This window comes from Paramacrobiotus metropolitanus, unplaced genomic scaffold (assembly GCF_019649055.1).
Source record: "Paramacrobiotus metropolitanus isolate TYO unplaced genomic scaffold, Prichtersi_v1.0 Parri_scaffold0000060, whole genome shotgun sequence".
Lineage (NCBI taxonomy): Eukaryota > Metazoa > Tardigrada > Eutardigrada > Parachela > Macrobiotidae > Paramacrobiotus > Paramacrobiotus metropolitanus.
The window spans coordinates 823,244-832,078 of record NW_026570280.1 but is presented as its reverse complement, the minus strand read 5'-3'; the positions used below and the strand labels follow the sequence as shown (position 1 = coordinate 832,078).

Here is an 8,835-nt window from a genome sequence, read left to right as displayed (position 1 = left end):
CAGCTAATATTATCTGGACTGCCTTTCCGGGCGGCCGTTGCAGTAGCCTGACTTATCGATCGTAACTGTAATCAACTATGGTGGTGCTGCAATAATGGAAATACCGGATAGTGGTGACAACAGCAGATTGGGGCAGTAGTTTAATGCCGTTCGGTCGGCCGATCATTCATTCGTAAGCGTTAGCATCGAATCCGGAAATAATGGAAATACCGGATAGTGACAACAGCAGTTTGGCGGCAGTAGTTTAATGAAGCTCGGTCGAGCGTTAGCATCGAATCCTCTAACATTGACAGACTGTCTTTTTTATGGAAGTAGGCGAACAAATTACAGAAACGTAAGCTGTAACGTAGGTAGGACAAAATGGGAAAGTGAAGATTTTAAACTTACGAATTTACGATCATACAGTTTTCAACACTCTATAAACAACTAGTTACGGTCACAGTAAACAGTGGGTTAACGCTAAACTATACGTTGCACAACAGGGCAAGTCTTCGGTAAGGAAAGCAGCCATGGTTGTGCGGGAACATTCCTATCGGAAATGGCGGAAGGAACACTACACGGGGAAAGCAATGGATGAGAAAGCACGTCGGCTGGGAGGGGGTTTGCAGTGGCCGGAGTTAAGCACCGTGGGTGATCCGTAATGGCGCCGTGACGCGGGAAATACGAGAGATAAACAGAAAGTTCTCCAGAATATATAATGATACTTATTATGATAGCCAAACAGGAGAAGCTCTAGGGAATCGAAGCAAACAACAATGCCGTACCGAAATACTATGTGCTAAGATAAAAGTCATGGGGCAGAAGATGTATGATATATAAAAATCTGCCGATAAAAGCTGTAGTACAGGTATCGAGACAAATATCTAAGCACTGTCTACTATATACGCATATTAAAGGGATGTAAACCGTAAAACTGTTTAGCGCTTTACTGTTAAAGGTCATTCATTAACAGCGAACTCAACGATGAATCGATGCCTCCAGGTAAAGGTCACATTTGTCACCTTATCCTACGCCGACAGCGCAATTTTTCCGCCACTGTACGCGGGCGGTGGTTCGTTATACTCCTTCAAACGGGCGAGAAGCTTGTGCTCTTCCTTGCAGGACTTGCGATCATCCGCATTCCTATCAGCCAACTGCAGCTCTTCTCGGACGGCTTTACTTTGCCGAAGAATGAAGACCACCACGATGACACCGGCGATCTGCAGCAGCACCGCTGCCAGCATGACCATCTGTCCGGTGAAGTCCGCCTGGAAGGCTTGCTGAACGGCTTCCCACGCCCCCAGTTTGGGTTTGGGTATAGCGTCCGGTTTGGGAAACATGAGGTCCAGTTTGGCCGACAAAAGGAGGCGGTTCGCGACGAAGCCGACCTGGCAGAACCAGGCGAGGACCAGGGCCAGCAGGCACACGCAGCAGCTCATGAGAGCCAACACCTGGCACATTGTGAATTCCCGCGCAGGAATGTTGCGGACACCTTCCCCGAAGAAGGCGGAATTTCTCTGGCCCCGCATTAGGCGCACACTGGCCACCATGAGACGGACGCCGCATACCAGCTGCGTTGCGTACAACGGGATGGACACGATAAAGATCAGCGTCTGCCCCATCGGAATACTCTCGTCCGGCGCCAGGATGCCTGCAAAACAACACATAGAAAATTCTACAAAGTGATCAAAAAATCTTTCAAAGAGAAAATCGAGTTATTGTGATGAATGTCTTACATTAAAATTTCAATGATGAGAAAAAAGTATCAATCTCAGCTTCTCAGGAGCGTGTTCTCAGCGAAATTTTTGCAAGGAACCAGGAAAACGAATATCACTGCCGGCTCAATAAATTTTTATCATAACCAATTTTTTTAAAAAATAGAAGTCCTTGATGTTTTAACACTGCGAAGCTATCGAATGGGACGATAATGTGGGAAACTGTAGTCTGTCTCCAACATCATGCAGGAATTCTTATTACTGAAAATTGCAGCCGGCTGATCCGTGAATACAAGGCAATAATTACATGCAATAACACGATAATACATAGCAGTAAAGACACACCTAACATGTGTGGTAATACGCAATGCAGGTTAGAAAATATATTAGGACTATTTAGTCATGTATTGTACTGTAATCAGACTGTACTGCCGATCGATGAAAGCTTAAGACAGCACGGCATGTGATCGCTGTGCATCATCGCAGGCACAGTTTGTACGTAGAGTAGCACCCCGGCGTTACATGCAGAATGATGTCAGTGGAAATTAGAATAGTGCCCGCTGTTAGTCACATCTTTTGCGCTCTGCCAACCACGTCCGAATCTAATTATCTATTTTGCAGAGTTAAAAAACAAGCAGATAATGAACGAGTAACATTAAGCCAGATGGTTCATGGTTGAAAAACAGCTTGACGGAAATTAAAAATTTAAACCGCAAACAGCGAAAGGAAGATATCAAAATATCAATGTAAACTTTATTAAAAATGAACTTTAGTTGGCTTTATTATACGTAAATTTGGTCCTGTTCCAGTGCTAGATAATGCATACAGCTTGCAGGAAATAAAAAAACGGCATCCGCTGTTTCGCTGCTTACCGTAAAACAGGTTGTAGAAATTTGCCGCGAATCCCACAAGTGCCAAGAGGACTTCCGCAATGCTGAGTGCCAACACACTGCAAGTGGCCTTTGGAATCTGCGGTAGCTTCTCCATCATGTAGTCGGATCAACAGTCAGAAACTCAGGCGTTAGTCAAACCAATGCGGGTTTCAGAAATGTTTCAGAAATAATACGAGTAACTCGCTATTTTAAGCGATAATGAATAAGCACCGAAACAGTCAACTGGTTTCACAGATCGTTCAGACGGAGATCGTGCACGACATGGCGCATGCGGTATTAATGCTTATAATTGAGGATACTATCGATCGACAGTCAAAATACGAAGGCGGTCCTTGGATAACCAAGTGCCGAGTAACAGTACAACGTATAACGTCTTTATGGTACTGCCTTCTCGAATCATCAGGCCCGGATTGTGTCGTATACGATGCCGCGCCCCCAAAGAGTCGATGTTGGTAACCTGCACCGTACCTGCTTGGTTAGGTTTGTAAGCTTGAGAAACCGCGCGTAAAGCGGATCTCGGTCATAATACTCGTGCTACGGTAATGCTCCAGAGCCATGAATATGTAGATACAACATCAGTAATTCTTAATATCAACAAGCAATCAAAGGTAGTACGTACTAGGTACAGTCTAATGTAAATTGAAGCTTAATGTAAATGCTTAATGTAAATTGAAGACTTTAAAGCAGTCAGAATTCATTAATTAACATTTATCAGTACTTTGCATTTAATAATCTCGAGTACATCACCATAGGTTAAGAGCCTGACAGCATTTACCCGGCATGCAACATCAATTCTGACCGAACATAATGGAGATATGCTTGTTGTCGTTAACAACTTCGCTAAACGCAGGAAATGATCAGAGTAAACATATCAGAATGGTGGATCTTCGGCAAAAAAGCGAGCCGCCCACCTTTCTTCCAAGGTCGGAAGAAAGTGGACGTTGACCTTTAGAAAAGGTGAATGTACTTCGGCAGAAAATTCGACAGCTAATCCACCAATCTGTTGACCTTCGTTAGAAAGGTAGATGCGATTGCACTGAACAAGTGAATCCGCCGTTTCCGCGCATTTTTGCCTCCTTACTAAACGCCGGAACTTTTTGTACTTATGTCTATATATGTACATGGGCCAGCACGACCAATTTTTGGATCGTTGTGGCGTAGTGCAGTGGCACTGGGGTCACGAAAATGTTGTGTCCTGTGGCGTAGTGCAGTGGCACTGAGGTCACGAGAATGTTGTGTCCGCTGTGACCTCTACGTGGTGTGTTGTCCAGCATGGCAACTGCGGTTGCAGCGTGCCATTGTTGTCCTGATGACAACGATCAGTTGGTTGTTTGCGCCCTCAGTGGCGCTTCATAATAAATACATTATGCCGCCACCTTCAAGTCGTGACAATCGTGTTTTCAGGTTTTTGTTGTAATAAATTACACACTGTTTCACTTTACATACTTTAATGTACGTAGGTGCTTGATTGGTTCCGAGAAACAAGCAAAAAGTAAGAACGGGCAGCGATCGACCACCTCGAAAGTGAACAAGCAGTCAGGCAATTGCATGACTGGCATCGCGTCGTCTGCTTGATAACGGATTATGCGGGAGGAACTTCCAGATGCACGCGCAAACCATTAACTGGCTGACGCATGCTGTCTTTTCCCGATCAGCTTTTAATGTCTGAAATCAACACTTCTCATTAGTTATGGTGCAAACTCACTGAAGGGCGCTGCCAGTACTGTATGTACACAGTACAATGTACAGTGCGTCGGATGAGCCATGCAACAAATAAAAATGACAGTTATCCAAGTTTTTTGTACAGTTACTACTTACTCGTATATCGTATATCTTTCCGAATAATTTGTACTTTTTTCAATCGATTTTGTTGTTAAAACTTACCGACGACAGCAAGAGCGTATTTCGCCACTACTGATCCGTAAATATTTGTGGCAGTGCATTGGTAATGCCCTCTGTCGCTCGCTTGCAGATCTTCGATCCGCAGGGAGAAGTCTTCTTGAGACACGGAAATCCTTTTCGTCTATGTGCAGTGAAAACGCCAGATCAATTCATAAGGAAAGTGGGCCGGTACATGCGTGCAAAATTCGTGTGCATGCATAATCTAATTTATCTGTAGAAGCCTGTACTGAAATAATCTGAAGCATCTTAAGGAAAGTGGCCCGGTACATGGTACCAAATTCCTGTTCATGCACAAAATCTTTCACTTTCGCGCACACCCGCATCCTTTTTTCTCTTGTTTTATGACATTCTACAGATATAGCCAGAAGATTTGTATACACTGGCTTGAAAACCGGTTGCGCGCGCAACATCCGGTTCGAGAGTTAGGGCGGTTAGAAAATTACAAAAAGTTTGAATGCATTCGGGCGTGCCAAAAGTCACATTATGGGCCAATCTCCCTCAAATTTTGCACGTAAATGTGCATGTCCATGAACATCGTTTGTACACCGATCCAGACTTCCATGATTTTTTTCAAATTTTAAAATGAATATTAAAATTTTTGAAATTCATTTTAAAATTTGAAAAACATGCTAGAATAGTGGATCGGTGTAAAAACGTTTTTCCTGGTTATGTGCATTTCCGTGCAAAATTTGAGGGAAATCGGTCCATAATGAGACCTCTGGAACACCCGAACGCATTCAAACTTTTTGTAATTTTCTAACAGCCATAACTTCCGAACCGGATGTTGCGCGCACAAACGGTTTTCACGCCAGTGTATACAAATCTTTTGTCTACAGAATGTCATAAACCGAAACAAAAATGTGTTTTCGTGCAGGTACACGAATTTGTTACCATGTACCGGCCCACTTCCCTTAAATGCTCAATTCCTGAAGCAAGCATCTAACTTGAATGATAATAAATACTTACTAATCTGCAGTCACGCAAGCGCCGGTATGCTATTCTAATCGCAAGCGCTGGCGTGCTGCACTACTCTGTAATTTTAGCGCAAGTACACTAGTACGCAAGATATTTAGCGTGAAAGTTGCACTATACAGTGCACGGCAAAAAGAAGTTCATGAGGGGCGACCGCACACTGGCCGGTCGATTTCAACCTCTTTCTGTCGTCCATTGTAAGCAGCTCCCACTACACTACGTGCAACTCATGAACTCAATTTCGTAACTCATGAATTTTTTATTGTTGCTTGTACATTAATATAAGAAAGAAACAGTTAATCGCCATGTTGATGCGTGAGAAATTACGGGAGAAGCTTGTACTAATGCAGCTATCGCCAGTTAGGCACTAGGCAGTACCAGCTTACACTATTATGAACCACCGCCCCGTCCTTCGTCCAGACGACCAACGACTGCGGGTATCCCACTGCCAAACATCCCAATAATCCGCTGGCACCCACCAGTTTTGTCATTTTAAATTCCAGCGTTTTGGTTCCGGAATGCATGAAAAAGTACGGCGCTTGCGGTTCTAAAAACTAGCCCGGTAATCGTTGTTCTTGCTGTGCGCTACGGTACATTCGTATTAGTTTTCTGATGTACTGTACTTCCGATGTACGCAGAGTTTGTTGACAGACAGACTAAGCAGTCAGACGTGTGAAACAGCTACCAGAATCCACATACCATCCTGTTTTGCTTGTTCCACGTTGTCGTCCTCAAATATACTGGGCATGCGGGGGTGTCCTGGTATTTTTGCCTCAGAAATCACTATCAAGGTCACATTATGCCATGTTGTACCGTGTGCGTTGGTTAATCGGCAGCCGATGACGCTGTTATGATCGGATAACGTTAAATTATGCAGCACCAGCACGAAACCGGCCTTTTTGGTGACGAAGCGTCGGTTGTCAGGATCCCCGTAAGGAATTATCTCGGATCCATTGCGAAACCACGTAACGGATGTGGAGTTTGAACTGTCGTCGATTTCGCAGTTAACTTCGGTCTTCCTGGTTCCCGCCATGGCATACAGCTCCGGCTCATCTGCTTGCAGCAAGTGCGGACGATTATCTATGCAAACATAATCTTTAATTTGATGGTTTTGTCAATTCGTAATTTCCCATTAAATTCCATGAGATCCGAACGCAAACCTCAGAGCTGAATAATTTATTATCCTTACTTAAATACAGCAGAAAGATTACTAAAGCCGGGTTGAAAATACTGGTATAATGCCAAGCCTTCACCAGTGCCAAGCTGTTAAAACTAGCAAGATTTAACAATCTGCAGTAATCTAATGTCCTACTGCATGTCTCCAGAGATAATATGGTATCTGTATTAAGGGAAGTGTGCTGGTACATGGTACCAAATTCCGGTACATGTGCTAAAACTCCCAACTGGATGTTGCACGCGCAAACGGTTTTCACGCCAATGTATACAAGCCGTTTGGCTATAGAATTCATAAAACAATGCAAAAAAAAGTGTCGAAGTGCGAGAAAGCGAACGTTTAAGCACATGTCCCCAAATTTGGTACCATGTACCAGTGTACCGGCACGCTTCCCTAAATTCTGTTCGCAATTGGTGATTTAAATCCTTCGATTGGGAAGTCTTGGTCTATAAAAAGACTTTATTTTAGTCTACATCTTTCCTTCCTCACGTTCACTGTAACGTACGTACCAGTTATTAACGAGTGGTGCCCATTCTGGGCAGGATGTCCATTTGTTAACGATAACAAGCAAAAGAGCCGAAGTAAATGCATTGCAAGTAAATGTATTTATTTACGGTACATTAAAATTGTGCGAAGCTCGGCGAAAAGCAATAATTTTATATTATTACGATTTTTAGTACGAGATAAAAACTATTGACTTCTCTAAGTCGGTTGCTAGGCGGATGTTCAGTATAGTACACCCTGAAACCAGACTGAAAATGCGCTTAGAAGGAAGAAAAAATATGAGGCTTGCGTTATTCATCTATGATACTTCGTACTACACTTCCACAGATTGCACATGCATGCGCACTTTAGACTTGTCACAAGCTAACCATGCGGCATTGGCGTGAAACTGTTTAAAAATGTTTTTCGATGCTTGTGACTACCTGACTTTACACGTCAATGTACACGAAATGTTATGGTATACCGTAAAATCCGATATTAACGCCCTGGGCGTTTATTTTTTCGAGAGGCTCGGGAGGGGGCGTTTAAAACCGCAGGGGGCGTTTATTACGGGGGGGGGGGCGTTAATATCGGATTTTACGGTATGTACTTTATACACTATGTACCTGCATATGTAAGTGTCTCGTAATTATCTGAATTTTTTTGGATGATATATTGATCAGACTGTACCACCAAATTTATATCAGTATGTATCTTTAGGAGAAAATATATATATATATATATATATATATATATATATATACATTTACCGCTCTATATATAAAAAACTTTATTTTTCCGCCTGTCATGTCAATACTAATCTTTCACCAAATTAATTTAAAGGCGGACTTCAAGACGGACACAGTAGACACCGTCATATTGCGCAGCGGCCATCCTCCATTCCGCTAAGGCCTTGCGTACCGGAGGCATCTCTGAGGCGCTTGTTCCTCCAGAACCGTGGAAATAGTTCTCTGCATTATTTCCACGTATTCTATGTATTCTATTTAATTCTATGTATTCTATGGAGTCTGTGTATTACTATGTATTCTGGCACTAATTAATTCTATGTATTCTATGTACTCTTTGGGTAATAGTACAAGCCGGGCCGGGGAATTAGCACGAAAGAAAACATCAGGTTATATAAATCGAAATGGCTACGCGCGAGAGTATCGCGCGCGCAGTACTTTGATTACGTGCGAGAGTTTCTCGCTCAAAGTCAAGTAACTACGCGCGCGAGTTACCGAAATTAGAAATTTATCGATTTTGAACTGACTGTTATTATATCTGAATCAGCAGCCAAGGTCAAAATTATTAATGTTATGCTGGTGTCCGATTTCTTGCATATATACCAGTACTGTGTGCAAGCCGGCATAATTCGTATTACAAGCCGGAACAATTAAGCTACCTACCGGTACTCGTGACGGTTGTTATTCTTAATTTTGTACTATTTACTCCTCTAAAAAGGACTCGCCTCTGCTTTAAACTGGAGGTCGTTTTATGTCATACGAAGCAGCTGTAGAAGCTGTCCAAGATCAAGGACAACTGATCAACCAAGTTTTCGCAAACCCTGGAGGAAACGCGAGGACATCGAAAACACATCCGCACCATGCAACTTTCCCATACAGTTCCGCCCGCCCATCTATAAAAAGGGAAGCGAATATCGCCCACACGGGAAGGACGAGCAGGTTACCCACAAGTCCATCACAACGACGCTCAG

At 43.2% G+C, this 8,835-nt stretch overlaps 2 protein-coding genes across 3 annotated transcripts; both read right to left on the bottom strand.

Moving 5' to 3' along the window:
* Positions 1-203: 203 nt before the first annotated feature.
* LOC129593162 (uncharacterized) lies at positions 204-2,839 on the bottom strand. Its single transcript, XM_055489367.1, has 2 exons — positions 2,567-2,839; positions 204-1,630 (listed from the first exon to the last, which is right to left on the bottom strand). Exons 1-2 carry the CDS (start codon positions 2,682-2,684, stop codon positions 1,008-1,010), a joined length of 741 nt encoding a protein of 246 aa, XP_055345342.1. The 5' UTR covers positions 2,685-2,839; the 3' UTR covers positions 204-1,007.
* A 1,179-nt stretch (positions 2,840-4,018) lies between these two features.
* On the bottom strand, positions 4,019-7,392 carry LOC129593197 (fibroblast growth factor receptor-like 1). Of its 2 annotated transcripts, none has more exons than XM_055489405.1 (5): positions 7,145-7,392; positions 6,161-6,541; positions 5,848-6,008; positions 4,472-4,610; positions 4,019-4,252 (listed from the first exon to the last, which is right to left on the bottom strand). In XM_055489405.1, the coding sequence occupies exons 1-5, from the start codon at positions 7,224-7,226 to the stop codon at positions 4,239-4,241; spliced, it is 777 nt and encodes a 258-aa protein (XP_055345380.1). In that variant the 5' UTR covers positions 7,227-7,392; the 3' UTR covers positions 4,019-4,238. The 2 variants fall into 2 exon arrangements, with proteins under 2 accessions (XP_055345380.1, XP_055345381.1); XM_055489406.1 differs by having other exon boundaries at positions 4,472-4,602.
* Between the last annotated feature and the right edge of the window lie 1,443 nt (positions 7,393-8,835).

Excerpts from the sequence above, each read along its gene's own strand:
- LOC129593162 (XM_055489367.1), bottom strand. The coding sequence starts at position 2,684 with ATGATGGAGAAGCTACCGCAGATTCCAAAGGCCACTTGCAGTGTGTTG. Across the intron at positions 1,631-2,566 it reads TTTCTACAACCTGTTTTACG|GCATCCTGGCGCCGGACGAG; the intron begins GTAAGCAGCGAA and ends GTTGTTTTGCAG.
- LOC129593197 (XM_055489405.1), bottom strand. The coding sequence starts at position 7,226 with ATGCATTTACTTCGGCTCTTTTGCTTGTTATCGTTAACAAATGGACAT. Across the intron at positions 6,542-7,144 it reads GCACCACTCGTTAATAACTG|ATAATCGTCCGCACTTGCTG; the intron begins GTACGTACGTTA and ends ATGTTTGCATAG. Across the intron at positions 4,611-5,847 it reads GGGCGGTGGTTCATAATAGT|ACGAAAAGGATTTCCGTGTC; the intron begins GTAAGCTGGTAC and ends CACTGCACATAG.